We start from the raw sequence: 19,205 nt of genomic DNA, 5'->3' as shown, positions 1-19,205 counted from the left end.
GTGCAGTATCAGCTGCTTAAACATTCCAGATTTTCCTTACAAATGCAATGCATTCCTTGCCGTGTTACATAAATGAGCTGTTAATTTAGCACTTTCTTGCAAAAGAGATGTCTACAGGCGTTGTCTTTGATTTTTCTATGTTTAGACAAAGATAGTACATTCCTGATTATGTGGGACTCAAAATATGTTCCATTTACTTTGAAAGTCTTGAGATTGAATGCTCTCTTTGTTGAACGATTCTTTAAAATAAACGTAGTGTTGATGTGTCTTCTCATTGCTAGAATCTTTGCAGTTGATTCACAGGAAGTGTCTTGAAGACCTGACATGATCTTGACATTTATTTTATACAAAAATATTTTTTACATTCAGTATGCAATGTACAACTATACATTACAGACATGTTTCACATTATTGTTGTGTTGTCAAACACATTGATCTTGTCGAGGGCCTTGAGACTGTGATATAAATGTAAAAAAAAACATTTCTAGGATGTACCCTTATGTGAATATTTCTATTTGAGCCAGACCAACCCTGGAAATTATTTATCAAGATACAAGAAACTTGATTATTCACGTTGGACCCTGAATTGTACCACAAAGTAATTGGTATTCATACGAAGAATGGCATTAAAAATATTATTTATACCTATTCCACATCAACTAGGAGGCTATTCTTTTGCAGATATAGATACACTGATGAACATATCAACATGTAGCATTTACATTTTAACCGCATTTGGCAGACGCTTTTATCCAAAGTGATTTACAGTGCATTCACTGCTACATTTTATCAGTATTGTGTATACACTGGGAATTGATTCCAAAACCTTGCAGCTGCAAGTGCCATGCTCTACCAGCTGAACTACAGGACCATGTATGTAACTCCTTCAGTTAGCATTAGTTTTTAAAATCAACATGAAACACTCTGCAACCCAATTTACTTCATTTAAAATTATCCTGAAAATTGACTTGATCCTTCAGTATCTGAGTTTTCTAGTAGCATGTGGAGTCTGTATTGAGAAAGTAAACTCATCAATTTTGGTTTCACGTTGACCTATAGATCTGAACAACCAGTTGTTTCAGAATCGTTCAGTATGGCTGCAGGCCTGCCATGTTGTACCCAGCAGGTGGATGCCAGATGGGTAATGGGTAAGGGTAGGAGGGCAAAGCAGCCTCGTAAGACCCAGGAAAAGGGGTGCCCACTGGCGGGCAATGCATAGAGTGGGTCTGAGCAGGAGGTATTGTTAGATGGGTTGGAAGAAATACATGTTGAAGAGGTAGAGCCTTCAACTGTTCGTTTAAGTCTGCCCGATATCTCTCTATGGTTGGCAGGTAGGGCATTGTTATACCAGGATGAGGGTGGAAGAATAACTGCTGGGTAGGCAGAGGCTTGGGCAACACTGTATTTGCTTTCTCTTTCCTGTCAATAATGCGAAGTGGAGAGCCCACTGGTATCTTCTTCAAGTAGGCTTCATCGGTGATGGGCCTCTTTAGGAGGTGCTGGTGGTAGGACATGTGTGGTTTAAAAGTGGGTTGTAGTGACACAGGTCTGCAAGGATCTCGTGGTAAGACCTTGGAGAAGCTGGAGGCATGAGGGACCCAGCAGGGTTTGGTGTATGCAGGTGAAGGCATCCTGTAGGATGTAAGTCTGGTGCTGGATTTACCATCCGGGGTCCATGGCAAAAGACTCCTCTGGGTCTTTTCGGAATGGGGTGGGCCACCTGGCATGAAATTCCTGTAATGGTTGCGGTGATAGTTGGCAAGTTCTTTGCTGTTGGGGTAACATCCAAGAGGCTTGCAAACTCCTGTGCTAGCAGCCTTGGACGTGGGGAGAGCAGACAAACGAGAAGGTGTCTTACTTTCGGTTTCTTTGGAAGGAGACTTCTGGGTCGTCACGGCTTTACAGTCCTCAGAGGAGACAGAGCAAGGAGAGGGGCTACGGGACAAGGAGCCAGATGGAGAGGAGATGGGGAGGGGTGAGCCATCGGAAGAGTGACGAGTGTGAGTGGAAGAAGGACACACAGGAGACTGGGAACAGTGGGATAGCTGAATAACAGAGGGTCTCTCCAGTTCTGCACCGTCCTCCAATGCTCCAGAGGCAGGGATGGTCAGGCTAGCCTGGGCCAGACGCTTCTTCTTCTCCAAGGGAGAGATCACCTCATTCGGGGTGGGAGTATGAAGGAGAGGGATCTCTCTGGAGCAGGTGCCTGGGTGGGGACCGTGGACAGAAACTGCGGATGACTGCTCAGAGTCTAGGCGATCGGAGGATGCCAACCATGGACTGTGATGGGAACATATGCCTCTCTCACAGTGATGATCTGATCCCATTTTCTCCTGAGAACAAAAGGGACATGCTTCAGCACAAGGAGCAGACAGATACGTCTCCACACATAGGACAATTATATTCTATGCATCACTTAGATTTATATTGTTGTATGTCATTTTGTATGTAGGGTTTGGTGATAGATAATTATGCTGTTGATGTAAAATTAAGCAACATTGTGAATTTAGACCAGGGGTGTCAAACTCATCTCCTGGAGAGCCACAGTCCTGCAGAGTTTAACGCCAACCTGCTCCAACACAGCTACCTTTATTTTTCAAGTAATCTAGAAGACCTTGATTAGCTGGGTCAGGTGTGTTTAAACTCTGCTGTTGCCCTCCAGGAACTGTTTGACATCCCTGAATTAGACAGTAGCATAAATAGCACTAGATTCATTTCCATGAATGGGTTCAAACAGCCAACCGTCCAGGGTGTTTCCCTGCGTATGGCCTGAGCCACTGGGATTGGCTCCAGTATGCCCCTGACCCTACATAGGACAATTGGTTTGAAGAATGGATGGAGGGTTCAAATGGTCCATTTCAATGAATCAATTCAACAATCTGTTTGCGTCATTACTTAAAAATGTCCCGTCAAAAAGCTGAAGTTCACATAGCAATGTCCCAACCTTAACTGTACATTTGACAAAGAGTTTCTTTGATCCAAGTGCATTTTCTTCCTGCTCACCTCACACTCTTCTCTCTCCGTCTTCCTCTTCTTCTTGCTCTCTGGCTTACTTCCCCTGTTCTCAGGGCTCCTCTTGTACTGTTTTCGAGGTTTGGAGGGTGGTAGTGGTTTGTCCTCCTCCCCTCTCAGTTGCCGCTCAAAGGGCAACACCAACCTGCACAAAGAAAGAGTTTTACTGTTGAAGCCATGGCCTAGTGGTCAATGCAAATGCTCTGAAACTTTGATCAGTTGTGTGCATGTGGGCAATGTGAGTTTGAGTATAGCTAAGCGATCCAACATACAATTTTTGATGGGTGAATTTAAAAAATGCCTGGTTTATTACAGTTAAATGTAAGTTTACCTTTCGTAGTGTCTGCGTGTGCAGGTGGCTGCACTGGTACTGCCTGGACTACCACCCAGCTCATCGTACACATTCTTCCATAGCCTCCGCGCTGTTACCTGTGAGCAAACACAACATTATTACACACCCTTAGAAGAAAAGAAAACTGAATTTAACTACCTACTGCATATAGCTACTTCTCTGACAATGATTCAAAACCCAGATGCTAATGACTAATCCACGAGTTTGCACTTACATATATTCAGATATGTAATTCTGAACGTGAATTTGCCTTGTTGACCAATACAACGCTATTTAATTGGGAAGTGAGCACTGAGTAAACAGTGCTTCATGCATCACTATTGACAATGGACAATGGACAATGTTTCGCTAATGTGATAGCGCCTTAAGGCTAAATGTGTTTAATGTACAATTCTAAATTAGCATCTGTGCTTGCATTTTGTTTTCTTGGACTGACAGTGTGTGTATTGCATGCACTGCATTATCATTCTGATCAGCTCTTGTCATAGTGGAACTTCATGATTAGTCACTGGTTAGTTTCAGAGGTTGCCTCAAATGTGTCTAAGTACATACCCTAAATTTATTTTCACAGGCTGATAAAAGTTTCAGCTGTACAATGCTAATACCACCCTTACTGCCTGACACATTGCTAAATCAATTAATGACCAAGGTACTTTTTATTTACAGGTGGCAGTCCTCTGGACTTTGTTTAGTGACAGCAAACACCTTCGGTTTAGTTGTGTTACTGGAAAAAAGTTTGACTGATGCAATAATGGCATTTTTTTTTTTTGCATGACTCTTTTTAGAGTACAATGTCAGACTTTCCACTTCCAGACCCAATTCACACACAGAAACAAAACCCCCTTTGGCCAAGACTAAAATGATATACAGACCGACAGACATTAGACATTGTTTTGTCAAACATCGGTTTTAGTGACCACACGCACACTCATTAAAAATACAAACACTTTAGCACCTTTAGAGTGAGTGGAAACTTAAGGGTGCGAGAACAAAGCTTTGAAGCAGCGGGTTTGGCCAGAAAGGGCTAGGTGGAAGATGGACCCTCGTTCTCATTGTGGTCATAACGGTCACTGTTGTATGTATGTATGGTGTGGCCTACAGCCATCATAGTTTCCACTGTGCAAGAGCAAGTGGCAAGTACATGACCTGCTTCTCAACTTCCTCGTTAGGTGCGGAAGCCTCGGGCAGTTGGCATACTTGCGCAATATATCGACAAGATAATTCTATCAGTGGTGTGAATGAGAGATCAGGAAGATAGACCAGCACCAGGTTGTGAAAGGTCTGTCTGGAGGTTTGTTTGCTCGAGGTTGTGTGAGGATACTTACCGCATCATATCCTCCAAGTGTCTCCACAGCTTTGTAGATTTTCCACAGGTTGACTGGAAAAAAGACAAAGACATGATTGCGTCAACACACAATCTTAAAAATCAAGTTATGAGATGTAGATGGCACTTCTCATCAAAACTGTGATCAGTGGAAATCAGTGAAATGAAGTGCTCCTCATCTCAAGGAAGTCAGACTAAATCTTATAAGAGCTGTTTTATTTTCTATTCATTTTATACGAGGTACGCAGCCCTGTTACCAAATGTTGGGACATTTTGAAATACAGTTTAAAACTTTAAAAATACAATGTCAGAAGGGGTAACAGCGTTGCAAATTTAGCATAAATGTAGCCTCACTCAGTAGTGGCTAGCTAGTTTGGTTTGTAGTTATTAATAAACATATTTTCCATAAATTAAAGAAAATATTTGGTAACACTTTACAATAAGGTGTTAGTTCATGTTAATTCACAGTGCATTAACGAATGTTAACAGACAATTTTTGATTTTAATAATGCATTAGTAAATGCTGAAATTAATCTTAACTAAGATTAATAAATGCTGTAGAAGTATTGTTCATTTGTAGTTCATGTTAACTAAAGTAGTTAACGAATGAAACCTTATTGTAAAGTGTTACCAAGTATTTTTTACAACATTGTGGTTAACAGACTTACATGGTTGAGCTCAACACAGCAACATTTTTAAAAACTGACAAAACTGTCTTTCTGTCCCATTATAAAAAGTCCAAATTAAGTCAAGTGTGTAATGATCTGTAATGAGGAAAAATCATATTGTAGCATATGCAAAATGTGGGACTACATATTAAATAAAAAATTAAAAAAAACTATATTTAAAATATTTTTGAATACAATGAATTAAATATGAGTTCAATAGACGATCAAAATAATGATAATTAATTCATTTTAGATTTGTTTTATTTTAGATAACAGTTAACACAACCGTTTTCTAACAGTTCTCACAAAATAATTAATAATGTGATTTCTGCCTCATGGTTTAAAAGAAAAAGTCCTGACACACCAAAGTGTACCACATTATTGGAAAGTGGCAGATACAGTACATGATTTAGGCAGCGTGTTGTTGTTTTTTAATATTAGTGGGTTCAATGGGTGCATCGCCACCCAAAAAAAAACAGTTGCGGTTGTGTTCTGTGCTGAAAAATCATGCTAAATGCAAGTAACTAAATAGTTGTACATAGTTGGAATAGCATAATAAATAGGCTGTTCAACTTTTAAAAGGAAGGAGAAAACCTTTAACTTTGTAACTGATGTCAAAGTTGGTGTATCTGATCTTTCATTTATAAAAGTTAGTCAAATCAGAGAGATGCCAACACGGACATGCTGCGTTAACATGCCCTCGTACTCAAAAACCATGAACAAAACTATAGAAGGTAAAACAAAAGATGAGCCCGAGACAACACTAAACACAGGCTCACTTGGTTTGTGACGACCAAAGTGTGTTTTGGTGAGGTGAATTATGGCAGCTGAGAGCTTGAAACTCAAATGTTTCATATTGCAGGGCCTACACAGTTCTTGGTCATAGAAAGACAATTACATTTACATTACATTCGTTGAATTGCAGTACATTTGCATGATTTTTTTGTGTTGTGTTACTACATAATGTATAATGAAAAATCTACATCTTGAAGCAAAACTAGTTGAAAAGCACTGGTTTAAATGCTGTAATATTATATGCAACAGTATTCAGACTCACTCTGTTTAAAGCCAAGATGGGGAATTCTCTCTATAGGCATGCTTCTTTCCTTCATGAAACCGTACAGATTGGTCACAAAGGTCCTCTCTTCACTCTCAGATTGGTCTGTTCTGGAACCTTCCTCGCTGCTATTGGTGGACACCATGTTCTCCATCTCCCCGCTGGTCTATTGGAAAAATAGTGTACGGTTAAAAGGCACATAATCACAAAAGTTGTCAAAAAAATTTTTTTAATCTAATTGTCCATTTCTGTCGAGTTCAGGAGTTCCCAACATACCAGTTCAGTAACCAATAAATCTACACTATGCATGTGCACTGTACACGATATAGGCAATATATGAATATATGTGGGTGAGTTTGTGTCATTTACAGGAAGCAGCGTAACTGTGCTTCGAACAACTTCAAATTTCACTTTCACACAAACAGCCTGATAAATCTTCTCACTGATTCATTTTCTCAAAGCCTCATGCAAAATTGCAGGTGATATAGGTGCTCATGCAACTCCGTTCCGAGACCAGTCATATTCAGAGTGTGAGACTGAAAACACAACAGCTTTGGCTTTCACCACCACTTTCAATAAGTAACCAGACATCCTGTTTGAAGGGAAACCGAACCACTGGTGGGGTTTTCACAAAGGAAAGCTGCACTAGGGCTGTACTCCACGCAGTGATAAAGACACAAGTGGTGCAAACATGAGACACTTTGCAGTTACTGCAAGAGGGCGGGAGTTTGGTGTCCGCAAATCTTGTGATTTTCAGCTGAAACACAAGAGTATGAATGTAGCCTTCCTTATCTATATGATACTAAAAAAGTGAAGTGGGATTATGAGATATGTTCCTCTGATCACACTTTCGCACAATTTGATCAAAACACTTTGTGGAAGAAGCTAAACTCCAGAATAAAGGGCTGTTCATGATAACTACAATTATAATGTTTTAATAGTTCACACCACAACTAGAACAATAGCGACACAGAGGAACGATGACGTTGAAATCACTTTCAGAATGATTTTTTTCCAGCTGATGAATAATGATAAAAACATTCACCGCCAATCAGAATCCACCCGACTTTAAAGCAGCAGACGACAAAACTGCAGCACACACTTATAATAAACAATATGTGACCCTGGAGCACAAAACCAGTCTTAAGTCGCTGGGGTATATTTGTAGCAATAGCCAAAAACACATTGTATGGGTCAAAATTATAGATTTTTCTTTTATGCCAAAAATCATTAGGATATTAAGTAAAGATCATATTCCATGAAGATATTTTGTAAATTTCCTACTGTAAATATATTAAAACTTAATTTTTGATTAGTAATATGCATTGCTAAGAACTTCATTTGGACAACTTTAAAGGCGATTTTCTCAATATTTTGATTTTTTTGCACCCTCAGATTCCAGATTTTCAAATAGTTGTATCTCAGCCAAATATTGTCCTATCCTAACAAACTATACATCAATCGAAAGCTTATTTATTCAGATTTCAATGTCGAAAAATTGACCCTTATGACTGGTTTTGTGGTCCATGGTCACATATGTTATCGTCCATTATTGTGGGCACTTACATAGTTATCTTTATATTTATCATTCTTGGTGTGATCGGGTCTGGACCACACAATCAGCTGTTGTGAAAAAGAAGTGGCTTAACTGTATTGCATGTGCACTTGTAGTTTGAATCTTAAAAGTATCTTAAAAAACTGTACTTGCAGATATTGCACTATTAATGATAAAAGGCCACTTAAATAGACTTCACTTTCATGACTATGTTTCTAAACACAATTAGGTACACTTTAAAAAGTGCACTTTTGTGTGCAAAAGTGTAAATAATACGTAATCATGTAATCTATAAAAAGTTACTGATTACAGTAACTATAATCTAATTATGAGCACTTTAAATGTAATATAATCTAATTACAAGTACTTAATTTTTTGAATCTGATTACGTAATCCCTCTTTCAGTGTACTTTTATTGTTTTTTTTGTTTTGCCTGTTTAATTGTCCGCCATGTGAAATGCGCAAGTCTGATACCTTTAAAACACCTCTTTTCATGATTTGGGGTATGATCCATGTCTTTAGCACAAACTGTTCAGGATAAGTTACGCACTGATGAGCTCGCCTTAGCAAACACCGCTAATAACAGGTTAGCGTAGACTATCAGCACCTTATAAACTTTGTAGATGCTCTTGCATAGCAAGGAAGGAACAAGCCCTGTTGAAAAAGGGAAGTAAGTGAATGTTATCTACAGAAAAACAGCACATTCACCCTGAGTGGCAAAGTGCTATAAAATGATCAGGCCAAAGTGGAACTGCTAGCATCTAGCGCGCAAGTACACAAGACAATGACCCACAGTGCAGGCAGGCCGCAAGTGAGAAATGAAAGAGTGAAGGCATGCAGAAATGAGTGCCAGCCGTCACAGGATCGCCTACTCAGTAACAATACACATGACTTATAGGGGGAGGCAGAAAAGTTGTTAAACCTTAGAAAATAAGTTAATGTAAGCAAAAGCTGCTTATGTACAGCTGGTATACACTGTGGCTTGATGCATGTCAGGCCAACTGCCACTGAGATAAAAACTATGATTTCATAGAATTTTCGGAAGTTAGCCAATCATTAAAGAGGTCATTTACATAAAGAATTCTTAAAGATACAGTAACAGAGTGGAAAATGATTCAAACGAAATGAACTTTGATGGAAGAAACCTTGACCAGCATGAACACTGAACTGACTCGAGCTGAATAACGGACAACATTGCTGCCTTTTGTAGAACTACTTATAGCAGAATTGAACTCGATTCAAAATGGATCTGAACTGAAACAACTGACTTAAGCTAAATAATGACAATATTGTGCTTTAAAGCTGCTTTACAGCAGAATCTGAATTGTCTTTATAGATGATTGATTCTGTTATTTTTCTGTTTATCTTTGTGAAGCTGCTTTGAAACAATCTGTATTGTATAAAGGGCTATAGAAATAAAGGTGACTTGACATGACTAACAATAAAACGACATGGAAAAACTTAATTTGGATACAAAAGTGTGTAATATGATCCCCTTTTCCTTCGTTTTTTTTTTTTTGAAACCAGCCTAAGCTGGTTTGCTGGTCTTAGTTGGTCATCCAGCCTGGTCTGGTTACTTGGTTTTGAGACTTCTCAGCTAAGTTTAAACTGGTTTCAGCAGGTTTTTTAGCAGGCTTAATTGTTTGTGGAAACAATTTTTGGAAACAGCGTTTGATTAAATCACATTCGCCCGCCAAAAAAGGTAAAAAGACAAAAACAATTCATAACAACTTGCGAAGAGAAATTCCCCGGTGACTATATATGCTACGCACAGAAAGCTTTGGATTTCCATTTGATGACTTTGGTGGTTGATCTCTGCCGTTTGCTGCCAAAACAATGTTCAGTCAGTAAGTTTCACACTGAATAGAGTTCCTCAGAGAGCTTAACTTCTTCCCAGAATAAGGCTTCTACAATGACTAATATTGTGCATATAGGGCTTTATTCTAGCTTCTGAGTAATATAGAAGCTAAGAAGGCCCCTTTTCAGCGTACTGAAATGAGTAAACATTGAGGCCTAAGTTTAAATCTCTCTCCTGTGAAGGGAATAATATCATACATGTAGGCCTAAAAGCTGGGGCAATCTAAAAGAGTCTGATTCATTCTTTCCCTCGCTTCAGTCGTAAATACAACAGAGAAAATTTGACACGTCTTGTGCTATGGGTGCTGCTGAGCCCCAGTGTGTCCTGAATTGAGTCATCTTCACTGAAATTTCATATACGGCTTTATCTGATTGCCATCTACCCAAACACTTCCTGTTATATTGACAACACTGATAACCAGCTTTGAGGAATAGTTGGTTAGCACTAGTTCTTGGAATCAATATTTGAATACCTTTTAATCAAGGGAAGTGCTTTTTTGAGAAAGACGCAGATGGTATTTTTTTCCCCGAAATTGGTTTATAATGGTCTGTTTATATTGTATAACACATAGCCAATGTATACATTTTGTGCATTTCGTGTCTTTTATCTAATGAAATTGTTACAAAATCATTCTCTAACAGCAAATTTGATCAAAGAAGAGATGTAACTGGTGGAATGCGTATTAAAATGCTTGAAGCATGCTCTCATGAAACTATTTTGGCCAGCTGATATGTAACAAAAACATAAGATCACTCGTTCAATTTAATACAGTCATATCAAGACCACAACAGGGAAGAGCTTAGCTCTAAAATGCTACCTTCGAGTTTCAAACAGGAAGGGTTTTTTCGTGTTGAGAATTTTGCCCCCGTCCCTCTCGAACTGTGGCTAAAAGTAGCATAGGTCCCAGTGTGAGAGACTTTCAGCGAGCTGCAGCTCTTAAATTTCCACCTCATTCATATTTCGGAAAAGTGCGTGGGTTTGTCTGCAAGCGGACGTGTCAATAACACTCTCAAAATGAGAGTTTATACATGCTGATGAAGATGCAGTGGCAAGGCCAGCGCTCGCCACCAAAACCACACGGCTTTCAACTTCTGACGCCACCCTGGAAATATGATGCATCTTTGCACTAACATACAAACGCTGTTTTCAATTATCAGAAGTGTGAGAGAGAAAAAACATCTGTGATTGTTTATATGAGTATCCTTGTGTGTCGCATAAAAGAAATGACTATAGATGTCACATTTTAACCAACCCCCTGCAATCTAACACTAAAAACTCACTCATTCACTTCTGATGTACTGCAGAAATGAAGAACCGAAAACTGTAACCGAAATAAAAGAGACCAGAGGCTGTTGAGTCAATACACGTAAATATACTGGAATATGGATTTTTCCAGCACACATTAGAGAAAAAAGAAATATTTCTTGCAAAATGAAAGTCAAATGGACAATCTAACCGCTAGGTAACAGTGTCATATCTCATGTGACTAACTACTGTTACTGACGTCAGCATTCTCCGTAACTGAAATATTGCAATAATACCAGAAATCAATTTGGCAACAGTCATTAGATCGAAAGGGGAAGTGAGATGTTATTTTTACAAGCAAAATTTGCACTTCAGCCACATCAGGAGAATCAGTTATGTGAAACTTACATAAACTACATACAAATTCACGTTTACAGTTAAGTTATGGGAGATGATTCATAATCATGCCTTAAAGGGACAGTTCACCCAAAATAATGCACATTCTGTTATCATTTACTCGCTCCAAACCCTTTTAGATTTTCAGTGGAACACAAAAGTAGAATTTTTGAGAACTGTTACGTAACTTTTGCCACAGAGTGACCACCGTAAAAATAGTCAGTATGACTGAAGTCATATGATAGCCTCTGGTAAACTATGAACTATCAAGAAATGTTCTCTACAATGTGTATTTCCACAAGGAATAACACCACACAGGCTTGAAATGACTGAATCATGAGGCACATGTGCTGCCGTGTGTCTTACCTGGTTTGGTGAATTCAGCTCCTGCTTTTTCTTTTCACAGTCTTCTAGTTCTCCTTCTCCAACATCAACCTCTTCTCGAGGGTTCAACACTAAAACAAAGCCCAGCATACTAGTTACACTTACACACAAATGAAGGTGTAATCACGCACATACATCAAAAGAATGTATACACAGTGATTGAAACTTTCTGTTAGTGGTCAGTTTTTCAGTGGCTAACGTAGATGCAGGTATCTAGAAACGAGGCCGGATGAACGCCTATATAAAGGTGATATAATTCTTCAGTGATAGCAATTCAAAACTTTTTATGAATACTGATTTTAGGAACAGAGAGATAGAGGTCTTTTTCCAGAGACACCACAGAAAATCAACGGTGAATTTTCAGCATCTTTTGGAAAGCAATTGGGTAACTATAGAATTGGTTCACCCAGAAACCGATATGCAAATTCTGTCAAATTCCAGTATTAATTATATACCAGTGAAGTATTTATTAACATTTTGACTGAGCTTTTTATTTTTATATTTTCAGTTTTCATTTTATTTTTTAGTTTAAGTTTGAGTAATTTTGCTGCATTCACTTTTATTCGTTTTTAGGATTTTTAAAAATATATTTCTATATAACTTTCGTGAATTTTTATTTCAGTTTTAGTTTGAATAATTGTAGCATTTCAACTTCAACTTATTTCATTTTAGTTTTATTTTTTTAGTTTAAGTTTGGATCATTTTGTCATGTGCTTTTGTCACTTTTATTAGTTCTTAAGGTTTTCTATATAGATGTACTGAATTTGTATTTCAGTTTTAGTCATTTCAGTACTTCAGCTCATGCCGAAATTCTGCCAAGACGACATTTCTAGTTTTCAAGTTTTTCAAGTTCAAGTTTTTCATCTAATATTTATATAGTATTGTATTTCAGCGTTATATCAGTTACTGAAAATTTGTAATTGCTTGAGTTTTAGTTAACAACACCACAGTATTCAAAATGTCTTTTTTTATTATTTTGCATTCAACAGAAGAAAGAATGTAAATGATGACAGTATTTTCATTTTTGGCTGAACTGTCCCTTTACAAACAGCATTTACATTTATTAGATCTACATAAACATCCCTCACCCCTACACTCTTAAAAAAAAAGCTGAGGTACAAAGTTGTAAATTGGGGTATACCTACAATACTTACAAAATAGCTACAAAAGCTTAAAGGTACATCTTTGTACCTTATTTACCCTAAATGGTACATATTAGTGCTTTAAAAGTACATAGAGTGAACATATTAGTACCTTTTGAAAGAGTATCGGTCCAGTGAGAGTGTATCCCGTGAATATCAAAATCAGCTACTAATTTAGCTCACTGTTTACCCAGCATCTGCTTTATAAAATGCAGTTTTGAATCTGAAGTATTGAATTAAATGGGCGTGTAAGACAGAAAGAAAGAAAGAAAGAAAGAAAGAGAGAGAACATTCTAATATGAAACCACATGATTACAACACTACTTCCTGTCTGTATGCATAAACCACAGCTATGTGATACTCTGCTCGAATATAAAAATGAACATTTGTGAGCTGTCTAACAAAACTGACACTCCAATGCGTCCTCTGATTATTATAAGATCTATATCTTGCATAAACTAACCAGTCGTGTGTTTATTACACAATCTTTTATCATTCAGACATCAGTTCAGCCAATTCAACACCGCTGTTTGTTTTGAAACAACTGGATTGTGGAGGTGAATGTGCAGCGACTCCATTTTTATAACCTTTCTTAGAGCTTGGTATTTCTTTAGGAGGTGCAGGAGAGGACACCATCGTCACACTGAACTTTCGGTGGCCAAATTTCAGGTCAAAAATGGCACACAGGCGAGCATATCAAGTCGTCTACTGTTCAGGCATCTGCTGTGAATAGTACCACCAGCACAATGCAACCATCAGGCACCTGACAGCATCTTATTTACAAACCACACAAGCATTGAATTATAGGTTGGCTCTGGGCAGCCTCTACCTCAAAGTCTCCACTTCCCTTTCTCATAGCCTCCTCACCGCTCTCTACACTCATATCTCAGTCTGTAACATCCAGCAACGCTTCGCTTTCGAGATCAGACGCTTCCTGTGCCAGGGCACTCAACAGGCTTCTGTTATTTTACTTCCCCTTCTGAGCCACAGTGCAGAAAGATTGTGACAAGTTGGACTGATATTATCACTGGTGCGATAGCAACTTCTGCATTGTTTCTGGCAGCCTGCTATTGTTCGGATGGCGCAGATGGGATAAAAAGCAAATTAATTATTTCATTGAGCATCACTACAAACATCAGAAGAGCTTAAACTTCGGCGTATCTTCTGATGTGCTAACCATGAATTTATCATATCCTGGATTATCTCACAAATAAAGCCATAACGTGCGATAACATCACAATGTGATAGCGTCTTAATGTCACAAGCAAACGGCCGATACAAAGTTATCAACGCATGGAAACATATGTGTGATGTTCGATAAAGCTTCCTAAACAGAAATGGCCTGTGATGTTTGGCTAATAAGCTTATCTGGCCTATTCTCATCAGTTTGCATCAGATGAGGGGTTTTTCGCTTCAACAGCAATGTGCTGCTATTTCTCTAAACCACTTCCTCAAAGAGCAAAACCTGTTATGGTTACTCATATCTAGTCCTTATTACTGTCACTCAAATTACTACAAATGACAGTAATAGCCATTATGGTAAGCCAATTAACATCCCTTCCTTCCAAAAAGCTAATATGTCATCTTATGATACTAATACTTATTTTAGCTACTACTAAATAATCAAATAGTGATTAGCATCTTTTCTCTTTAGTATCTATCAGTTTTACTAGTAGGCTACCTATTCATTAGGCTACTATCCCCGTTTTTCTTCTAAGATTTCCTATAAGATTTTGAATTTAATTATACAGTAGCTAATCTGACATTAGATATCAGTATATATGTCATTATAGTCATTATATATGGCAAGTAAAAATACAATTATAATTATAATTAGTGAGATAAGAAATAGCGTCTCAGAAAAGGTTACTTTTGAAACTAAAAATAGCTACTAGTCACCATTAGATTACTAGTTTGTAAAGTTAAAAAGTGCTAAAAAAAAAAGGCATGTTAATTTTACACATTAGAAAGATATCGCTCCATTCATAGCAATATAACCGCTTACCCATTTTAGAAAAGCGCGTCGTCCTCACTCAGATGTGATATCAGGAGCGTGTGTTGATGTCTGTCCTTCAGTCTCGCGTAACAGCGCGCTCTCCAGCGCGCTCTGCCTCTCATTGGACACTCGCTCTCTACAGGACTTCCTCACTCGAGTCAGACAGGAACCCTGGGACTCGGAGTCTTCTTGAGCGACGTTTTTAAAAAAAAAGCAAGTTGGTTTACAGACTTCGTGTGCATGTTTCCGTTAATACGTTTCAGTATGTCTAACTGCAGTTTTGTACTGAGTCTTTAATCTTCCCTCAGAGTTTCAATTTTAAGATATGAAAAATAAATACATTATTACATGTTTAAAATTATGATGATGTAAGAAACCATTTCGACATTTAATGTGTGACAATGATTTATATCATTTTATACTGTCCCTCAATTATGGCATCATTTCCACCGCAACAACGGTTTTGAACCTAAATAGATTGAAACACATGACTCATAATTTCGGCATGGTGGTTCATAATTTCCAGTTGAGCCACGATTTTGTCAATTTACGTTAATTATATTGACATAAATAACAGAATGCGCCAGTGATGCATGTTATTAGTGGATTGCATATATTAAATTAGTAGTTCACCCCAAAAATGAAAATTTGCTGAAAATGTGCTCACCTTCAGCTCACGCAAGGTTTAGATGAGTTTGATTCTTCATCAGAACAGATTTGGAGAAATTTGGCATCCCATCACTTGCTCACCAGTGGATGCTCTGCAGTGAATGGGTGCCGTCAGAATGAGAGTCCAAACAGCTGATAAAAACATCACAGTAATCCACAAGTAATCCACACCACTCCAGTCTACCAATTAATGACTTGTGAACGAAAAGCTGCATGTTTGTAAGAAACAAATCCATCATTGAGATGTTTTTAATTTTAAACTGTTGCTTTCGTCTAAAATACAAGTCCTCTGTCCATAACATTGCTTTCTCCAGTGAGAAAAATCGTATTGCCTGAATATATGCACTAATCAAGCACTGTTTACAAGCCAAAACAAGTCAAAAAAACAAAACAAAAAAAAAACACACACACAGTTCTAAACAAATAATTTGGTGAATTTTAGAGGACAAGTGGGAATGGACTTTTTGCACTGGAGGAAGCATTACTATGGATTATGGACTCCATGATAACATATTTTGTCCAGAAGCAATTGCTTAAAGTTAAAATGCCTTATTGGATATGTTTATTTCAAACACACAACTTTCTGCTTCACAAGATGTTAACTGATGGACTGGAGTGGTGTGGATTACTTGTGGATTATTGTGATGTTTTTAATCAGATGTTTGTCTCTCATTCTGACGGCACCCATTCACTGCTGAGGATCTTCTGGTGTGCAAGTGATATAATGCTACATTTCTCCAAATCTGTTCCCATGAAGAAAGAAACATCTGCATCTTGGATGGCCTGAGGGTGAGTAAATGTAAAGAATGAAAATGTTCATTTTTGGGTGAACTATTCCTTTAAGATTAATACATAAGAAATTTGAAAAATGTGTTTTTCTAAAACTCTGCACAAGTGCCTGTAGTTTACTGAACACCCTTAGACTGCAGGATTAAAAACCTGTCAGACACATACTGGAAACGTATGAGAAAGGGGTTTGCCCTGACGCAGAAGAGCACTGGTGAAAGTACTGTTCTCAGTTTTTCCCCTTTGTATTTGTTATGAAAATGATCACCAGGACAGATGTATTGTGCTAAGCCAAACCTCAAAAACTGTAAAAAGGGGACAGAACTATATTTTAGCATAACAAAAAACATGCACATCTCTGTTCTGCAAAGGAGATGAGAAGTAATGAAAATAAAAAAGAACACAACAACTGAAACATCTGAATACTTTCAACCATCAACAGCTGTTTTTCTGTGTAATTTTTTCCCCCGAAGTTGTAAATAAAACAAAGATTATTTGAGTATGTTGTACAAGAAAATACTATTTTAGTTTTTCTACTTCAAAATAATGCGTTACTTTAATTACGTTAATTGTTTGTGAAATTTACTAGCAATTTATGAGTGTAAATTGTTTTTACAACAATTTTTTTAGTAAAGTAAAGTGTATAGCAGTTATTAAACATAATGCACTTAATGGTTTTTACCTTAGTTATGATGGAGATACACTTCATCAGCTAGACACTTTACATTAAATTACTGTTGTAACCGTTATTCAAACAATTAGCAAATTCTGCAAATTTATTTCAACTTCCAAGCACTTTTTGTCACTATAGTCTTAAACATCCCTCATTTTTATTAGAACTTTTACTAATTATTACTAGAAAACTGAACAATTTATTTGTTACTATATATTAAATATCATAATATTAAAGTAACACTAAAGCTATATTTAAACACATAATGATGACTGTCCTATTAACCAAGTTTTTGTAGGAAAAAAGGATGTAAATCTTTCTGTCAATTAATTAGAAATATAAGTTAACTCCATTAACTACAAACTAGCCTTTGGTTCCAAACTAGCTAGTGATATTTGATTCATGGCATGCATTGGTTAAATTGCCGTGAATTTAATGTTTATTGCTACAAGATTACAAAAAATACTTAGTAATTAACATTTTCTCTTTTTTTTTTACATTTCAGCAAAGAGACATGCACTAGAAGACTGGACTACAGGACTCATAGTGACTTAAGAATTGAAGGGGTTTAAGGCCATGTGACCATTGTTAAAATAATAATAAAAGATTCAGAAACATTGTGTTTCAAGCATGACGCTATAGACATATATTTTAATGTCAAAATGTTGGGAAATGCCGCGCTAAATGCAAAACACCACCATTACAGCCATTGTTTTGTCATTAATTGACCATGATTATATAGTGCGGGTGTTTTGCACATATTTAACATGAACTATAAAAAAGAACACCGGAAAGCCCCATCATGAAAATGTGTCTTTGTTTTGAAGTTATCAGATGTTATGTACCGGCATGATATCTTAGAGCGCTCGTGAACTAGTCTTGCTGTCGAAGTTTCGGATGTGTCGTTTATGGATGGGGCCTCTCTCACCTGCTCGCATAGTCCCTGACATTTAACCATATTTAACCTTTAAATGTCACAATAACAGTTTTCAGCCCAGAGCCAATCGCTCTGAGGGAGTTTCTCAGGTGAAATATTAGACAAAACATCCGTCCTCCCTGTTATTGGGAGTGAAAGCTTACATACAGTATCTCAGCCTGTGCACGATAATCCGGTGTAGCCTATATTACAACTCTCCAAGATGATTTCTTTTGGGGAGTAAGAAATTGCTTATGTTGATATCAGACGACATGGAAATTAGGGAGTTTATGACTTGTGTTTTCATATTCGATTTGAGAGGTTCAGGTTTTACTCAGTCTGAGATCACACCAGAGTTTCACAATAGCTCAGGTGCTTTTCATAGCTGCTGTTCTGGATCAGACCGTTTAACTACCTCGCCATCAAATGAACTGATAAAGCATGCAAATATTACACTGTTTGCTGTTGATTATATTAATATGGTATCCATTAAGTTAGTAAATGTTGGTTGGTGATTGCTGTCAAGCATCACTATTAGTTTTGCTTATACATGAAAAATCCTTAACCTGCATGGTTTCTATCTTATGAATGATAGCTTAATCATGCGGCTTATTGAGGTAACGTCTGCTATTACTTTGATAAGTGACCAAATTTATGATTTTAATTGGGTGATTAAACAGGCGAAAAATAATCAAAATCCATATCTAAGAACCAGAATATCATAAAAACTGTCCATTTTTACCATAAAAACCACCTAGAAAACTCAAACAACTGCATAGCAACACCATGTCAACCACCCTACACTATAGAACACCCTAGCAATTGCTTAATCCTGGAAACTATCTAGAACACTCTAGAGATCGCATAGCAATGCCTTGGCAACCACACAGAACACTCTAGAGATCGCATAACCCTGGCAACTATCTAGAAGACTCTAGAGATCGCATAACCCTGGCAACTATTTAGAACACCCCAGATATCGTGTAGCAATGCCTTGGCAACCACCCAGAACACTCCAGCGATCACATATCCCTAGCAACCATTTAGAACAGTCTTGAGATTGCATAACCCAGGGAACTATCTAGAACACTCTAGAGATTGCATAACCTTGATAACTATCTAGATTCTACACTCTAGATATAGTGTAGCAATGCCTTGGCAACCACCCAGAA

General features: G+C 37.6%; 1 protein-coding gene across 1 annotated transcript; it reads right to left on the bottom strand.

Moving 5' to 3' along the window:
• Positions 1 to 953: 953 nt before the first annotated feature.
• On the bottom strand, positions 954 to 15,075 carry arid5a (AT-rich interactive domain 5A). The gene is made up of 7 exons (XM_016528959.1): positions 14,999 to 15,075; positions 11,834 to 11,922; positions 6,414 to 6,579; positions 4,690 to 4,742; positions 3,344 to 3,441; positions 3,004 to 3,157; positions 954 to 2,333 (listed from the first exon to the last, which is right to left on the bottom strand). Exons 1-7 carry the CDS (start codon positions 15,000 to 15,002, stop codon positions 1,089 to 1,091), a joined length of 1,809 nt encoding a protein of 602 aa, XP_016384445.1. The 5' UTR covers positions 15,003 to 15,075; the 3' UTR covers positions 954 to 1,088.
• Between the last annotated feature and the right edge of the window lie 4,130 nt (positions 15,076 to 19,205).

The sequence above is a fragment of the Sinocyclocheilus rhinocerous genome, unplaced genomic scaffold (assembly GCF_001515625.1).
Source record: "Sinocyclocheilus rhinocerous isolate Xijiao unplaced genomic scaffold, SAMN03320098_v1.1 scaffold451, whole genome shotgun sequence".
NCBI lineage: Eukaryota > Metazoa > Chordata > Actinopteri > Cypriniformes > Cyprinidae > Sinocyclocheilus > Sinocyclocheilus rhinocerous.
The sequence above is the reverse complement of the archived record's forward strand: the minus strand, read 5'-3'. Positions and strand labels throughout refer to the sequence as shown.